Source organism: Callospermophilus lateralis, chromosome 2 (genome assembly GCF_048772815.1).
Source record: "Callospermophilus lateralis isolate mCalLat2 chromosome 2, mCalLat2.hap1, whole genome shotgun sequence".
Taxonomy (NCBI): Eukaryota; Metazoa; Chordata; class Mammalia; order Rodentia; family Sciuridae; genus Callospermophilus; species Callospermophilus lateralis.
The window spans coordinates 149,797,199-149,816,231 of record NC_135306.1 but is presented as its reverse complement, the minus strand read 5'-3'; the positions used below and the strand labels follow the sequence as shown (position 1 = coordinate 149,816,231).

The window sequence follows — 19,033 nt, the reverse complement described above, 5'->3', positions numbered from 1 at the left end:
TTGAATGAACAATGGTTTGCAAAAGACATCAAGAGGAGATTAAAAATTCTTAGAGGTGAATGAGAATGCAGATACAACGTATCAAAATCTCTGGGACACTATGAAGGCAGTACTAAGAGGAAAGTTCATTGCATGGAATTCATTCCTTAAAAGAATAAAAAGTCAACAAATAAATGACTTAACATTACATCCAAAAGCCCTAGAAAAAGAAGAACAAATCAACACCAAAAGCAGTAGGAGACAGGAAATAATTAAAATCAGAGCTGAAATCAATGAAATTGAAAAAAAAGAAACAATTGAAAAAACTGACAAAACAAAAAATTGGTTCTTGGAAAAAATAAATAAAATTGACAAACCCTTAGCCATGCTAATGAAGAGAAGGAGAGAGAAAACTCAAATTAGTAACATATGTGATGAAAAAGGAAATATAACAGATACTACAGAAATAACAGAAGATAATTAGAAATTATTTTGAAAATTTATACTCCAATAAAATAAAAATAAGGCACTGACAAATTTCTAGAGTCATCTGATTTGCCCAAATTGAATCAGGATGATATATAAACAGATCAATTTTAAATGATGAAATAGAAGATGCCATCAGAAGCCTACCAACCAAGAAAAGCCCAGGACCAGATGGATACACAGCCAAATTCTACAAGACCTTTAAAGAAGAAATAATACCAATACTCTTCAATGTATTTCAGGAATAGAAAAAGAGGGAGCACTTCCAAACTCGTTCTATGAGGTCAGTATCACCCTGATTCCAAAAACCATGCCAAGACCCATCAAAAAAAGATAACTCAGACCAATATGTCCAATGAACATAGATGCAAAAATTCTCAATAAAATTCTGGCAAAACGAATATAAAAACATATCAAAAAGATCGTGCACCATGATCAAGTGGGATTCATCCCAGATATGCAAGGTTGGTTCAACATACAGAAATCAATAAATGTAGTTCATCACATCAATAGACTTAAAGATAAGAATCATATGATCATCTCAATAGATGCAGAAAAAGCATTCTACAAAACACAGCACCCCTTCATGTTCAAAACACTAGAAAAACTAGGGATAAAAGAAACATATCTCAACATTGTAAAAGCTATCTATGCGGAGCCCCAGGCCAATATCATTCTAAATGGAAACAAACTGAAAGCATTTCCTCTAAAAACTGGATCAAGACAGAATGCCCTCTTTCACTACTTCTAATTAACATACTTCTTGAAACACTGGCCAGAGCAGTTAGACAGACGAAAGAAATTAAAGGGACACAGATTGGAAAAAAAGAACTCCAATTATCACAATTTGCCGACGACATGATTCTATACCTAGAAGACCCCAAAAATTCCACCAGAAAACTTCTAGAACTAGTAAATGAATTCAGAAAAGTAGCAGAATACAAAACCAACACCATAAATCAAAGACATTTCTGTATATCAATGACAAATCCTCTGAAAGGGAAATGAGGAAACTACCCCATTTATAGTAGCCTCAAAAACAACAACAAAACAAAACAAAACAAAACAAAAAAACCTTGGGAATCAACCTAATGAAAGAGGTGAATGATCTCTATAATGAAAACTAAAGCACATTAAAGACCTTAGAAGTTGGAAAGATCTCCCTTGTTCTTGGATAGGCAGAATTAATATTGTCAAAATGACCATACAACCAAAAGCATTATTCAGATTTAATGCAATTCCAATCAAAATCCCAATGACAACCCTCAGAGAAATAAAAAAGCAATCATGAAATTCATCTGGAAAAATAAGAGACCCAGAAAGATGAAGCAATCCTTAGCAAGAAGAGTGAAGCAGGTGGCATCACTATACCAGAACTTAAACCATACTACAGAGCAATAGTAACAAAAACAGCATGGTATTGGCACCAAAATAGACAGGTAGACCAATGGTACAGAATAGAGGACACAGAGACTAACCCACATAATTACGGTAATCATATATTAGACAAAGGCATCAAAAACATACATTGGAGAAAAGATAGTCTCTTCAACAAATGGTGCTGGGAAAATTGGAAAGCCATATGCAACAAAATGAAATTAAACCCCTATCTCTCACCATGCACAAAACTCAACTCAAAGTGAATCAAGGACCTAGGAGTTAATCAGAGACCCTGAGTCTAATAGAAGAAAAAGCAGGCCTAAATCTCCATCATATTGGATTAGGCCCTTACTTCCTTAACAAGACTCTTATAGCACAAGAATTAAACTCAAGAATTAATATTGAATGGATTCAGACTAAAAAGGTTCTCAGCAAAAGAAACAATCAGTGAGGTGAATACAGAGCCTACAACTTGGGAACAAATTTTTACCACTTGCACATCAGATAGAGCACTAATCTCTAGGGTATATAAAGGACTCAAAAAGCTAAACATCAAAAAAAAAAACAACAACAACAACAACAAAAACCAAATAACCCAATCAACAAATGGGCCAAGGAACTGAACAGAGACTTCTCAGAAGGTTATATACAATCAATCAACAAATATATGAATAAATGCTCAATGTCTCTAGCAATCAGAGAAATACAAATCAAAACTACTCTAAGATTTCCTCTCACTCCAGTCAGAATGGCAGCTACTTAAGAATACAAACAACAATAAGTGTTGGCGAGGATGTGGGGGAAAAGGCACACTCATACATTGCTTGTGGGACCGCAAAATGATGCAGCCAATATGGAAAGCAGTATGGAGATTCCTTGGAAAACTGGGAATGGAATCATCATTTGACCCAGTTATCCCACTCCTCAGTTTATACCCAAGGGACTTAAAAACTACAGTGATGCAGCTACATCAATGTTTATAGCAGAACAATTCACAATAGCTAAACTGTGGAACCAACCTAGATGCCCCTCAGGAGATGAATGGATAAAGAAAATGTGAGATACACACACACACACACACACACACACAAATATATACAATGGAATATTACTCAGCAATAAGAGCATAAAATCATAGCATTTGCAGGTAAAAAGATGGAGTTGGAGAATATAATGCTAAGTGAAGTTATTCAATCTCAGAAAACCAAATGCCAAATGTTTTCTCTGATATAAGGAGGCTGATTCATAGTGAGGTTGGGAGGGGTAGTATGGAAGATTAGACAAACTCTAGATAGGGCAAAGGGGAGGGAAGGGGATAAAGGGGACAAGGGGGTAAAAAATCAGGAGGTTGTTATGAGATACGAAAATATAATGTGTTCTATAAGTCAGAAAGCACCAGCGTACAGGATCTTATGGGCTTTGCTCAGTAGGACCCTTACTAGTTAGATGTGAATCAGGATACATACCAGTGTTCCTGGGGTCTCCACCCCACGCCTTGCTTGTCTTTCTTCTTTGAAGTGCATCAAACTCTCCAAAGGGGAGATAGCAACTTTTATCTGCCCCTGGCACTCTCCACTGAAGTCTGTGATGTTATACCAGCCACAGATGAACTGGAAGCCAGACAGCAATGGGGAGAGGTCCACCGAGGCAAAGCCAATCACCCTCTCTTCATCTGTGGAAGAAACAGAAGAGTTGGGCAGCTTGGCTGGGCATAGCCTGCCAGTGAGATTAGAGGCTGCACAGAGAAGTTGATCAGGCAACTTCAGAAGTTTATTGATTCCAAAGCCATCAAAAAAGACAGATGATGAGGTTGAAAGAGCTGGTAACAAGAGCCTGCTATGAATTCCCTTCCTGCAAGGTGAGGGAAAAAACGGCAGGGTTGAGCCTTGTCCTTATGATATACATAACTAGAAAATATCCCTAATTTAAGGAACACTTGTTCTTTTCCCTTGGTTATCATATCTCAGTGATTTTCCTCAGGGCAGTGAGTTTTGAAACTATGGAATTATAAGAGATTTGCATTTTCTTATTTATTCTTATCTGTATTTTCCAAATTTTCTAAGATATACATATTTATTATATCTAATTAAGAACAAATGAACACAAATTACAAAAAGAAGACAATCCCCTGGAAAACCGACACAGGTTACTCTATTTGTAGTCCCCTCTTACAGAATGTTCTGCTCCTTTGTTTCTCAGCTGAGGTGTGTTCTGAGAAGCCTCTAATATCCTAGGTCTGGGTTAGATGTTCCCTTTCAGAGTACCCAGGATTGCCTAATCATACTAAACTATATATTTTTTGTGTCCCTCACTGGCTGTAAGCTCTGTGAGGTCAGGGACCCTGGCACTTGTCATAGTGATTGACTCAGAGTAGGAATTCAAATATCTGTTGAGTATAGCCTTTGTGTACTGCTTTGAGTACTTTCTATAATAGATTTGCTGAATCTGTGTGGAAAGGATGGATTTAAGAGAAGTCTATACACACTGAGAGAATTAGATAAATATTGCTTAGTTTGGTCTAGCATTTTCTTCACCTTCATTTAAAACAGAATCTTACAGGACCCTCTCGAGAGTCTGAAAATCTGCAATTTATTCTCTACACCCAATAGCCCTAGAACAATATCAGCATAATAATAAAATTATCTCTACTTATTAAGCAACAATTTTGTGCCAAGTATTTTACATATATCATTTCTAATCCTCATGAAACCCTTAAAGACAAGTAATATTATCCTAATTTAAAAAATGAGGAAGAGAGAAGAGATAAAGTGATCTATTTCAGGTCATATAGTTATTAAGTGGCAGAGTCAAAATTTGATCCCAGGTGTGCATATGGCCAAAGCTTATTCTTTTTTCTTGCTATTGAATTGAAGTGAACCCTGGTCTACTTGATGATTTCTTTAGCACTTTGGGGTTGGGGGGAACAAGAGAAGAGTGAGAATCCCAGCTAAATACTACAGGAATTTCTTGTTTTGATTTAAAGAAATCTGATTTTTGATCAGTTTTTCTGCATTGATGAGGCTGGATAATGGTGGGACTAGCTAGCTGAATGCAAAGCAGCAACATGGAACTAACCATCAAAACAAGAACAAAGAGCTGGGGTTGTGGCTCAGTGGTACAGTGCTTGCCTAGCATATGTGAAACACTGGGTTTGATTCTCAGAACCACATAAAAATAAGTAAATAAAATAAAGGTATATAAAATACAATAACATTATTTAAAAAAAAAAAAAAGAACAAAGCAGCCCTCACAAACAGAAACACAAGCAGAAATACTTTATGTAACTTATGTTATACCCTGATTACTCTGGTCTTTTAGTCTTTGTGGTCAATACTGAAAATTAGCATTGGCCAATAAAATACTGTGACTTTGTAGGTGACTCCAAATTGATGAAGGTTTGGAAACAAGCCCTAGTAGGAATCTTTTTTTTTTTTTTTTTTTTGGGTGGTGCTGGGGATCAAATCCAATGTTCGCGCATGCTAGGCAAGCACTCTATCACTTAGCCACATCCCCATCCTCCAGCAGGAATGCTAAAGGAATTAGGTTTACAAGAGTGAAATAAAATTTACTAAGCTTACTAAACTGTGAGATGGTGGGACATCCTTAACACCTCATTTTTCCTGCGACATCTAAACTTACCAGCATGGTGGAGTATAAGCAGTGAAGGTTGGATAGTTAGTTCAGAACTGAGCTTGAATCCTGACTACACCAATTAATAGCTATACAACTTTAGTTGCCACTAAACGTCCTTGGGCCTCAGCTTTTACATATATGAAATCAGATTAATTGTATTTGCACCTTGCAAGATTAGAGATGTCTGTCAAGTTCTTGGACACTGTCACTTGTCAATAAATACAATAAAAATTGACAGGGTATTCATAAGTGTCAGGCTCTTATTTACTTCTCTCAAAACCCTCTAAAGTAGGTACTACAAAAGTCATATTGCGACAGTAAAGGGCAGAATTGGCATATGAATCCAAAGTCTGGCTTTAGAACCAATGTTCCTTTTGGTGGGGGGATACTGGGGATTGAACCCAGTATCTAAAAAAGCCACATTCCCAGCTCCTTTTTAAAAATGCATGTATTTTGAGTCAGAGTCTCCATAAGTTACTAAGGGCCTCATTAAGTTGCTGAGGCTGGCCTTGAACTTGCAACCTTCATGCTTCAGCCTCCTGACAACTGAAATTACAGGTGTGTACCGTTGTGCCAGCAGAACCAATGTTTTTAACACGACTGGGTTATGCTGCTGAATAAATGGTAGTTGAGTAAAACTGGGTTCAAGGACCATGATGTCAGCATCTCTCTGAGTTTTTAAAGCAAGGAAAAATAAGTTTTCTTTTGTACTGCCTAAAAATGCTAGTGTCTCTTGCTTAATAAACCAATCAGTGAAAGGCCTTATCATGACACGAAGTGGAGAGAAATGACATGTATGTGGCATGCTGGGCACTGGTTACTGACAGACACAACTGGAAACATTCAAATGTATTTGGATTTCTTCACTAAGCAGGTAATCAAACAAAATATGATTTCTAAGTATTAAATTCCACTGGAGAACACTGTGGCCTTCTGTGGGATTTCTCCCAATCCCCAAATATCTGCATCCTTAGCACCATCAATGCCACGGCTTCACTTGGTAAAAAAAAAAAAGACTGCAAATTGTCAACAGGACATAGCTTATTTTTATATTCACAGAACAGAGTTCATACCTCCTTTATGCCAAACTTTGAAGACCAGGGTTTGCTGTGGGTCCAGAAGCAGCTCTTTTGATAGCCTATTGAGAAAAACAATCACCATAAATTAACTGTGGGAATCTTCTGTAGTATGAATCTTAGATTTGAAGATTTCTTGTAGTTTGCAAAATAATTTCCCAGTATTGTTTCACTTCATCCTCACAGGCATCTTCTAGAATATATTTTATCTTCATGGTCAAAATGAGGGGACAGAGATGAAATAACTTGCCAAGACTTGAAAACAGTTTCCCAAACTGCAGCACTTCCCCTTCACCCTGATATTTACATTCAAACTGTTTCTCTAAGGGAATTGAATATGGGAAGGGAGCTTCTCAACATGTAATTAACAGTTTTATTGGAAGTGGGTAAGGATTCTTTTGAAGTTTTAAGGTGAGAGAATAGTAAGAATGGAAGAGAGAAAAAAAACCCAACAATTATTAAACACCTACCTGCAGCATAGTACTATGTGTTTCATATATATTTAATCAACATGAAAACCTGTGGCATGGGTGCTATAATCCTGTTTTATAATCCTGAAGCTAGGCTCAGAGAGGAAAACTGATTTACTTAAGGTTATATAAGAGTAAATAGCAGGGCTGGATTTGAACTTTGAACACCTGACTCTTCTACACTGTGCAGAGGCAAGGCAACAAAATAAGAATGTGCCCAACTTTCAAAGCAAATAAAGAAGCTGAAGTGGAATTTATTAACAACCTCTAATGTATTTTATATAAAGGAAACTGCAGTTCTCAATTAAAAGCTAAAGTTTGAAGTTCTAAAACAGGGGCCACTACTTTAGGTGAGCAAGATGGAGATCCAGAGAAAACCAAGAGACTTCAAATCATTCCCTAAACAGCACTAGTGAACCTACTGGAGAGTCTACTTCAAGATCAAAAAAAGACAGTATGCTAAAGTGAAAGTAACACAGTGTTAGGATTCTAATTGTAGACTTAATTTTGTGATAAAGATATTGTAAGCAGCACTACTATTCATTTTTCTTTTAATCCTGTCTTTGTTTTCAACAAAAGTATGTAACCTCTCTTGGCCACAATCTCCTCAACTGTAAAGTTCAGGGACAAAATCAGGAGCTTGCTAAAAGTCCCTTCATTGAGTTTGTGAAGTTTTAAAATTATTCTGTTACGCTGCCTCCACTTAGAAGCTTAATCTTTTGGTTTCCCGACTTTTGGGGTAGATTTAATATTTTAGATGAGTACCCTGGTTACTATGTCCCAAATTTCTGTAATTTCCAGTAGCTCACTATAATATTGCTAAGTTTTCAGCTTCTGATTCAGGCCAGCCTCTCAAATTATACAAAACTGAACATGTGAGCAAATGATGAGACTCAAGTACATGAATGCTTCGAGAAAATAGATTAGAGAGTATATACTATGGCTGGTGTTGGTGGATAAGAATTAAATTTTGAAAAAGGTGAGGCAGTGTAATGATAATTAGCATTAGCATCCACATATTTAATGATGCTCAGAGTAAGAGAAGAAAAGGAAGGACAAACACTGCACCCCACTTGTGGACCTTCTGTGCCAGCCCCCCACCTCGGCAACATGATTGACAAAAACTCCACCTGCTATTTTTTGAGCTTATTAAAGGAGAGCTGATGTTTGTTATACACATACTATGTATTGTGAAGTAGTATTTCTAATTTGAACCTTATAATAACCCTATAAAAATTATACTTGTTTTACTGATAAGGAATCTGAACTAACTTGTTCACACAGCTCGTAAATAACAGAGATGGGGTTAGAGGTCAAGTCTCTCTGGTTCCAAAGCCAAGGCTCCAGAGTATTTTACAAGGATGAAAAATACACAGCCTTTCCTGAGGTTTGTTTTCTCTGACTGGAGTGCTCTTTTCACCCTATTTCAACTGAAAAACTTGTATACGTTTTTCAATTTTTTTTAAAGTTGTTGATAGACCTTTATTTTATTTATTTATATGTGGTGCTGAGACTCAAACCCAGTGCCTCATACATGCCTGGCAAGTGCTCTATAGCTGAGTCCCAGCCCCAGCTCCAGCCCACACATTCTTCAATGTTTAGCAGAGGTATCTTATTTACGAAGCTTATTCTGAATTTTCAGGATGGCCCAAATACTCTTTTTATTCTGAGCTCCACTAGCATCCTTTTTACTTTTGTTACAGCATGTGTCACACTTAATTGTAATTTTTTATTTGTATTTCTTCCTAGTTAGACCTTGAACTCAATAGCAGAGAATTTCAATGCTCAGTGCCTATAACAGAGGAGGGTATATAAGCAGCTGCTTCACTGAATACTTTCTGAATGCTACTGATTAGAGTTAAACCACTGTTAGCACTAGTGAATTCATAAGCACTAGGATTAAATAACTGCCTGCATAAGAAAAGTATTTTTTAGGTCTGCTTAAATATTGTGTTAATTACTTTGTGCTTTTCTCTTGGAACAAAAGGCAGATTCTGGGAGGTCAATGGAACATCAGCAAATACAAACCTTGACTGCTGTTGAAAATTCCAGATGGGAGAATCTGTGTTTTCAATCACTTGGGTGTATACAGGAGATGGCTCATCAGCTGTTGCAAAGGATACACAACAACTTGGTATTGATACTTTCCGCTCTGTCAAGGGGCTCCCTGAAATAGAACATAGAGTGACTATACTTTAGGGTACCAAAAAGAATGTGCTAGAAGTAGCCTCCCACTATACAGTACAAGCAGGATCATTTCTAGCCCTTTTTGACCTTTGGGTCTTTGAGTTACTCCCTGTACCTAAAATGTGTCTAGTGATCTTTCTACTACTGCAATTGTTCTTTTAAGGCTCTGTTCATAAACAATCCGCAGCAAGAAGGGACTTCTCCCATCTCTTCATGGGATGATGGGAATACCAGGGAGAGGAGAAAAAACTGCCGAGTCTTAGACTTAAGAGTCAGACGATCAATTATTAGCTCTACCATACATGTTCTGTGTGATCTTGGGCAAGGACTGTCTAGGTCACGGTTCCTTCAAGTAAAATGGGATATATTATACAACCTAAGATGGTTATAAGGATTAAAAATATGCACTAATAGTAGATACAATATCACAGGCACTGTTCAAAGAAATTTACATATATTAACTCATTGAATCCTTAACATAACCCTATGAGACAGGCATTTTTCTATTGTTATTCCCATTTTATAGATTTTAAAAACCTGTGGTACGGAGAGATTAAGTTAGTTGGTCACACATTTATTAAATGGTGGAACGGAAAGTGAAATTTAAGCATTCAGGCTCCAGGATCCATGTTCTAAACCATGCCCTACTTTTGCCTCAATGGAGTGTTAAAGAATCCCATAGTACTGCGTGAAACACTGGGTACTGTGCTGGTGTTAATTTTTATAAGATCAGGTTTCCAAAGTGGGAGACTCAGTGAAGTCATTTATTCTGTCTTAAAACAATTTAAAATGAAGATGGTGGATGATACTTGATAGTCTAATATAGCTGTTTAATAAGATAACCCACTAGCCACAGGTGGCTATTCAATGTTAAATTTAATGTGATTAAATCTTTAATGTTAAAATTAAATATGATTAAAATTCATTTCCTGGGCAGAAGATGTAGAACACTTGCCTAGCATGTGCAAGGCCCTGGGTTCAATCCCAACACAGGAGGGGAAAAAAGTCAGTTCTTTGTTTATACTAATCATATTTGAAATGCTCAATAGCTGTATGGGGCAAATGGCCACCATACTAAACAATGAAGACACAGAACACTTCCATCATAGAATCAAGTTCAGGGCTGGGGTTGTAGCTCAGTGGTAGAAAGCTTGCACTGGGTTTGATCCTCAGCATCACATAAAAATACATAAATAAAAAAAAATATATTTTTTAAAAAGTTAAAAAAAATCAATAAAAAGATTTTATATTATGTTCCATCATAGAGACATATTTGTTTAAACCAAGCAAAGCATTTTTGTCCCCAAATTTTGGTAAAGAATTGATGTGTCATGCTGTTTAATCCCATGATTCAAGCATTTCAGGATACAAAATCAGACCAGCAAGCATTACTTTTATAGTTTTTACTGGGCACAATAATGAAAGAAATTGGGTGACAGAAAGAGAAAAGGGAGAAATGGAGACTTTGTGAGGAGGCCCTGGAAAAGAAGTGAAGTGGAGGAAGAGACCTGCTAATTTCACAAGTGAGACCTAGTGGGAAATAAAGCAGGTAGGGGAGCCTTAGAATTGGAAAAGGACTAAAGTATAGAAGAACTATAGAAGGACTGGGCAGTGGCACATGCCTGTAATCCCAGCAGCTCAGGAGCAGAGGCAGCAAGATGGTAAGTTTCAGGCTAGCCTAAGCAACACAATGAGGCCCTAAGCAACTGAGTGAGACTGATCTTCAAAAAAAAATAAAATAAAATAAAAAGGGCTGGGCATATATTTAATGGTAAAGTGACCTTGGGTTAAATCCCTAGTACGAAAATAAAACAAAACAAACAAAAAAACCATATGAGGAATCAAATAATACCATTGGCTACAATATGGCAAAACCATTTTATAAGCATACTGGTGAAAGAACAAGGAAAGATGATTCTAACAAAATGGAAGTAAGCACAGAATATTTAATGGAAATAGTACTCATCATTATTCACTTAAAAAGTACAGAATAGCACTAATAATACCTTTATCTAGTGAGCTATCTTCTTAAAAAGTTTTATTTTAGTGTAATTAACTAATATTTATATTATTGACTTGCTTAGCATTTATCCCACCTACTTTCATTGTATTATATTCCTTGATTATAGAGATTAAAAATGTTAAAAACTATATTTCCAAGACACATACAACTAGGATATGGAGGGAAATTGATCTCTACCACTTAAGATAACCTTCACAAAAGATGTGGATGGCATACATGAGGCAGAAGACATCCTTCATCTCCTGTGTTTGCTAATAACAAGGAACCTGCAGAGATATTGTTTTCTGCTCCAGGGTTTGGTCCTGGATATAGACAGGCCCTGGTAATGGCAATGAGGATAGTTTGTGATTCTTGAATTTGTTTTGGCACTGTATCTTGAACTTAAAAGATTAAGAGATTCTCTCATGAAAGTTTAGCCTAAAGCCCAGTCCTTTAAGCCTTTCCAATTATGTGAAATACCTTAATATTCCATACTAACCTGCTTTCTGCTTAAAAACAGCTAGAGTGGGTTCTGTTTCCTACAACTAGACTCTGCCTGATACAACCTCCCACTCCCTACTTTCCTTTGTGGGTTTTCATCTTCTTTTTCTTCTTCTTTTTTCCTCTATGGTATTGCAGATTGAATTCAGGGCCTTGTACACTCTAGGCCTGAGTTCTCCCACCAAACTACATCTCCTTTTTTATTTTGAGACAGCATCTTCCTAAGTTGTTCAGGCTGGTCTTGAACTTGTAATCCTCCTGCCTCAGCCTCCGGAGTAGCTGGAATTATAGATATGCCACTGTACCTGGTGGTCTTAAGCTGTTCAACTGATTTCTTCTAATAAAATGTAAACTCTCACAATTAGGGAGAGATAACCTGCCTCTATCACAGCAGTTCTCACAGTATTCTAGAGTAATCTGTGTTTCCTTCAGTAGACTGAGGATGCACAAAAGGGCCCAATGCCCTTATAATAGGTTTGCAGAATCACCTCTGCCCTCTGTTTATAGAAGGTTGCCAGGGTTGAAGGAGAGAAAAGCTGACTCATCTGCTTGCATGCACACAAGCAGAGGTTTCCAGAAACAGACAGATCATCAGAGAGGATTACCTGCTATTCTGAGAGGGTCAAGATAACTTGTTTCCCATGTTCCCCATGTTCTCAAACACTAATTTAGTATACCACCTCATTCTAGTTCCTTCAACCTCAGTTTTCTCATCCGAAATGTGCTATCAATTACTTTCCACTATATATATATATATGTGTGTGTGTGTGTATATATATATGTGTGTGTGTGTGCGTGTATATATATATATATGTATATATATATATTATCTGAGATTGAACGAAGGGCACTTTACCACTGAGCTACATCCCAAGCCCTTTTTAGCTTTTATTTTGAGACAGGGTTTGGTTAAATTGCATAGTACCTCACTAAGTTGCTGAGGCTGAAGCTGAACTTGGAATCGCCTCCAGAGTTGCTGGGATTATAGGCATGCACCACCATGCCCAGCTTCACAGTAAAATTCTAACTCTAGATGTACACCAATATTGCTCAGATCTCTTTTGCATACCACTGGCTTCCCACCCATTGAGTTTTACTTGTAAAGCAACTATTTGCTAAAGGCCTTGAAACAAAATTACTATTTTGACTTTGGAAGAAAATTGTTCTTTAATCAGTCTTAAGCAGAAATGCTCCTTTGAGCCAAACAGGCAGGTGATAAATCAGGATTCCTTGTCTCTCCTCCTTGTGTATAAATTTATTTGAGTCTGTTTATGTTTCTGGAAAAGGTCAAGTTCTCAAACACATTTGGAGGTGGCCCAGAAGAAAATCACTATTCCTCTCACAGGGTTGAGACACACATTGAGAACAGTTAAGAAGACCTGAGCGGAATCATTTTTATCATTCCAGAGTTTTCACTGAATTTCCTGTGTTTTCCATAAGAATGAAAATAGTCTTATGAATCAAGAATAGCATAATTGTTTTAATGAGATTAAAACAACTTCTTTTGTTTTAAGAAAGTGTTTTCTTATACACACTAAACTCATGCTGATCATACTTATGAAAATCACCTAAGATAGGTGTCTCTCTCCCTATTTTACAAATAAGGCAACCAAGGAACAGAAAGCAAAGTGGCTCACTCATCCTGCACCTGGTTAACTAGAATTTGGAAGAACCAGCCAGATTTCCTGACTCCTTCTCTAGGGTTTTTCCACTGTAATAGTTCTAAGTAACTCTATTTAGTTAGGAGAAGAGCTTTCCCCTTTAGCCTAAAGTGATTTTCACTTTAGGCTAGGAAACTTTTCCCCTCAAGTATTGCCTAATTTTATATATTATACAAATTTAGTCCAGTTCTCTTAAGCTAACATTAACTGACACCTCTGTGCCACACATGCACAAGATGAGTCATATTTAATTCTTGATCTGAGAGAGACAGATAAAAAGAGATCATTAAAATGCACTAAGATAAACACAATGCTAAAAGTGGGAACCCAGGGATGTCTGTCCTCCTGCCTGGGTAGGCTAATGAGCACCTCTAGGAGTTGATGATACTGTAGCTAATTTTGTTTCCTGGGCATAATTTATATTCCTTCAAATTACCTCTTAGTTTTTCAGCTGCCTCATTTATAAAACAGAGCTAGACATAGAACTGTCTTGTCAAATGTGAGTATGAAAAAATCTTAAGAGTACTGAATTAAAGCTGTTATTTTTTTTGTTTGTTTTTGTTGTTGTTTTGAGACAGGGGTCTCACTATGTTACCCAGGCTGGCCCTGAGCTCCTTGGCTCAGGCCATTCTCTTGCCTCAGCCTCCTGAACATCTGGGATTATAGGCATGTGCTACCCTGTACAGCTTAATGTTGTTTCATAATGGAAAGTTTCTCAGAGCTTTTTCTTTTTAAATTTTTTTAGATGTTGATGGACCTATATTTCATTCATTTATTTATATGTTGTGCTGAGGATTGAACCCAGTGCCTCACACATGCTAAAAGGCCGAGAGACTCAGTACTCTACCACTGAGCCACAACTCCAGTCTTCAGAGCTACGGATGAAAAATTTGAGACAAAGAAAGGATAACTTGTTAAAAAATTGACATGCATGTACACATGCACGTTCGTACGTACCCTATTGGTTAGGGGCACACAGATGAATGTTTCTAGTAGAATGTACTTTCCACAAGGGCACCACACTGTCTGTCTTATTCACTGATTTATCCCTGGCACTAAAGACAGTGCATAGCACATAGCAAATACTACAGTTAAGTTTTGTTGCCACATGAATGACTGCATTTTGAATAAACAAATGAGATAAGGTCTTTGCTCTTGAGCTGCTTAAATCTAGTGAAGAAGAAAATCATGGAAACAATTTTAGTACCATGTGATAAGACACAACACTGAAGAAGGCAAAAGTGGTAAGGGAGCAAACAGAAAGGGGCCTTTACATCACCTCTGGTACATGGTGATGTTTGATTTGAGTCTTTGGGAGAAGAGATGGAATGAACCTGACAAAAGAAAAGAGTGACAACAAGGGGAAAATTTAGGGGAGAGTGCAAGGTTGAATAAAGGTAGGGAAGGAATTCTTTATGCCATGAATTCCTTTGACCGTCAGATGAAGTCTTTGGGCCTTTTAACAATGTTTCTTTAAAATGTGTAATACAGAAGCCAGGCGTGATAGTAATTACAGCCACTCGGGAGGCTGAGATGGGGGACTGCAAGTTCAGGGTCAGCCTCAGAAACTTAGTGCATTTCTGTCTTAAAAACAACATAAAATACCCATGATTATAAGGAAATGCAATTAGACTGAAACAGTCAGGGAAACTTAAAAGAATTTTGTGATATGGATATGTTTAATAAATAAGATCTTATGGCAACAACTGCTGTAATTTCAAAGCAATGATAAGTATAAATAATATTCCAAGATATCTGCAATAATTATAATGTGATATAAAAATACCTGTGATTTCTATTGTTGATGACATCACAGGTACTATTTTAAAAAATTAAAAATTTTAATTAGAGTAAAAAAATTAAAAAATTCTAATTAGCAGTTAATGAAAATTAAAATGTAATTATTTTCTTATCCAAGTCACCAACCCTCAGTTTCATTTATGAATCCCTTGGGGGTTTATGGATCTACTGTTAAGAATTCCCTGATTCCAGGTACATATTGAAGGCCTGAGTGAGTGGCAATGGAGAAGAAGAAATTTCTGAGAAATTTAAGATATAGAACAATTTAATAGATGTGATGATATGATGGTAGATAAAGAAAAGACAAATATCTAGGTAGATGTCCAAGTTTCTAGACTGGGGAATTTATGATATGCCACATTAGGATATTGAAAAAGGTCAGTTTTAAATTCAAAAAAGCTTTCATGTTATTTTAGGCTTGGGAAATATAATAATTATTAGTAATTAATCACTTTTATAGGTCCTATCATGATTTGAAAGATTTGTGAAGATAGGACCATATCCTGAGAAGTCAGAAATTTGCCCCAGGATAAATAAGCAAAGCCTACCTTTCAAGCTCAAGTGCATTGCTCTTTCTACCAGGATACTGACTGCAAAAGTTCTTTCCAACTCGGCAGGGTCCTCCTGGGCCAGGCAGACTTCAGAGGTGGTGCTGTTGCAGGGGACCTGGGTGGAGGCAGACTTTTGGTGGCCACCAGGTGGAGAGAGCTGGATTTCATCATTCCTTCTGGAGAGCTGCTCAGACTCACTGTGACTACTGCAGTCCACAGAGTCCAGTTCATGAGTGGGCTCAGTGTGTGGAGAAAGAGAGGAAAGAACCACATGAACTCGCAAGGCAGCTCCTGAGAGGTTGGAAGCATTACGTCCAAAGAGAGGATACACACCTGCAGAGGATAGAGAACAAGCCTTGGCAAGCAAGAACCAAGAACACTCTCTAATTTTGGAGAAAATACTCACTGAGAGTATATGTGGTTCTCTCTCTTGGGACAGGCCCACAGGCCCCAACACATCAATTTGCAAAAAAAATTATGAAGTTGATATGCAATGTGAGAATTTTTACAATGTCTCTATTATCTGCTTTGAAGCTAAAACCAAAAGACTATCAGGCAGAGTTGTTGTGGAAGGGATTCATGTACTAGAGCAACTAGCTGAGCCTAAGGTTTTTTTTTTTTTTGTGGTGTTGGGGATTGAACGCAGGGGCTTTGTGCATGCTAGGCAAACACTCTACTTCAGAGTCCAAGTCCAATATTTGATGAAATCACAAGTGTCCGTCTTCTCTTCTTCATGTTCCATAGGCTCCTATTTTTAGACTTCTCCCAATCAGGAAGTTGTACTGGTGCTCAGTTGAACCTTGCTTCACCAATTAAATATGTTATGGCAGTAACCCTGATGATTATTTTGAAGGGAAATAGGAGGTGGAAGCAGGAGTCAAGAAGGAAAAGTAAGGGAATTAATAGTAGTTAAGTCTTTTTTATGTGCCAGAATCTCAGAAGGATTAAATAATTTGCCAAGATCACTATACCAGTAAATGGCAGATTTAAACCCAGGGATTTGAACTTTGCTGGTTTGCTGCATGTTAAAATGAGATTTTACTTACAAAGCAGAAGGCACCAATAGTTCCTTCTGAATCTCAAAGTTTGCTCTGTTAAACTCAATTCAGGAAAATGGAGTTAACAGATTCACATATGGCACATATAAGATAGAACTTTCTAGTCTTTTTTTATTTTTAAATAAACTATTTTCTTCTTGGTGAAATATGTAAATTGTTATGATTATCATGAACAGAAAATAAGGGCAAGTCATAAGAGGGAAGACACCTAAAGTCAACACAGTTAAATCCTTATCCTCAGGAAACTTAATAGTATACAGAAGTCAGCTGGATGGATCCTAGATGGGTTGACTGACTCATTCTACAAAAACAAAAATGCAATGTCTTGTATAAGGGCCCTTGAACAAGTGAATAAAAAGCTCAGACTAGTGGAATGTGGAGAAGTGGAAGGGGCATGGATGATATAAAAAGTTAAATAACCTCTTTGGTATTGTTTAATATAAAGGGGTATAAATGCTAGACCCTTAGATCTATATTTAGTGTTCAAAATCTACATTCTTCAGAAGACTGAAGTTAAAAACCTGTCTTTATGAAGTTCATTCAAGTACCCTTGGCTCACTTCAAGGACTTTCCTCTTGCTCTCTGAAGTGATTCCAAGCCAGCCTCAATAAAATAGGGCATACAACATTTGATAAGGTGCTCCACTGGGCCAGATTTATGCTTGCGGGATCCAGAGAGTTCAGATAATTTGGACAATCAGCCAAATTCACTCAGTTATCTTCTTCTAACCTGGGTCACCTGCTCAATTAAAGGGTCAGAGTAAAATAGACTAACTCACAAAATTACAATTATCTTATATTAGACAAAGGTACCAAAAACATGCAATGGAGAAAAGATAGCATCTTCAACAAATGGTGCCAGGAAAACTGGAAATCCATATGCAACAAAATGAAATTAAACCCCTATTTCTCACCATGCACAAAACTTAACTCAAAATGGATCAAAGACCTAGGAATTAAACCAGAGACTCTGCATTTAATAGAAGAAAAAGTAGGCCCTAATCTTCATCTTGTGGGATTAGGCCCCAACTTTACTAACAAGACTCCTATAGCACAAGAATTAAAACCAAGAATCAATAAATGGGATAGCCTCAAACTAAAAAGTTTCTTCTCAGCAAAAGAAACAATCTGTGAGGTGAACAGAGAGCCTACATCCTTGGAGCAAATTTTTACCCCTCACACATCAGAACACTAATCTCTAGCATATATAAAGAACTCAAAAAGCTAAGCACCAATAAATAAATAAATAAATAACCCAATCAACAAATAGGCCAAGGACCTGAACAGATACTTCTCAGAAAAGGATATACAATCAATCAACAAGTATATGAAAAAATGCTCAGCATCTCTAGCAATTAGAGAAATGCAAATCAAAACTACTCTAAGATATCATCTCACTTCAGTCAGAATAGCAACTATTATGAAGACAAACAACAATAAGTGTTGGCAAGGATGTGGGGAAAAAGGTACACTCATACATTGCTGGTGGGACTGCAAATTGGTGCAGCCAATATGGAAAGCAGTATGGGAATCTGGGAATGGAACCACCATTTGACCCAGCTATCCTTCTCCTCAGACTATACCCAAAGGACTTAAAAACAGCATACTACCGGGACGCAGCCACATCAGTGTTTATAACAGCACAATTCACAATAGCTAAACTGTGGAGCCAACCTAGATGCCCTTCAGTGGATGAATGGATAAAAAAAATGTGACACATATACACAATGGAATTTTATTCAGCAATAAAAGAGAATAAAATCATGGCATTTGCAGGTAAATGGATGGCGCTGGAGAAGATAATGCTAAGTAAAGTTAGCCAATCCCCAAAACCCAAATGTTTCCTCTAATATAAGGAGGCTGACTCATAGTGGGGTAGGGAAGGAGAGCATGGGAGGAATAGATGAATTCTAGATAGGGAAGAGGGGTGGAAGGGAAAGGGAGGGGGCAGGGGATTAGCAAGGATGGTGGAATGTGATGGACATCATTAACCAAAGTACATATATAAAGACACAAATTGGATGTCAACATATGTTATATATAGAGATATGAAAAATCGTGGTATATATATGTAATAAGAATTGTAATGCAAAAAAACCCCAAAGTGCATGTATAAAGACATGAATTGGCGTGAACATACTTTATATACAAAGATATGAAAAATTGTGCTCTAGGTGTGTAATAAGAATTGTAATTCATTCCACTGTCGTGTATTTAAAAAAATAAAATCAATTAAAAAAATAGGGGGAA

At 37.0% G+C, this 19,033-nt stretch overlaps 1 protein-coding gene across 4 annotated transcripts in view; it reads right to left on the bottom strand.

Annotated features, from left to right (window-relative positions):
* The window catches only part of C2cd3 (C2 domain containing 3 centriole elongation regulator), a 135,827-nt gene that overhangs the window by 34,746 nt on the left and 82,048 nt on the right, over nt 1-19,033 (bottom strand). For all 4 annotated transcript variants that reach the window (XM_076846648.2, XM_076846650.2, XM_076846649.2 and 1 more), the window contains 4 exons: nt 15,724-16,059; nt 9,053-9,191; nt 6,552-6,616; nt 3,312-3,517 (listed from right to left, as the gene is read on the bottom strand). In XM_076846648.2, coding sequence (XP_076702763.2) covers nt 3,312-3,517; nt 6,552-6,616; nt 9,053-9,191; nt 15,724-16,059 — 746 coding nt within the window. The remainder of the gene's footprint in view (nt 1-3,311; nt 3,518-6,551; nt 6,617-9,052; nt 9,192-15,723; nt 16,060-19,033) is intronic.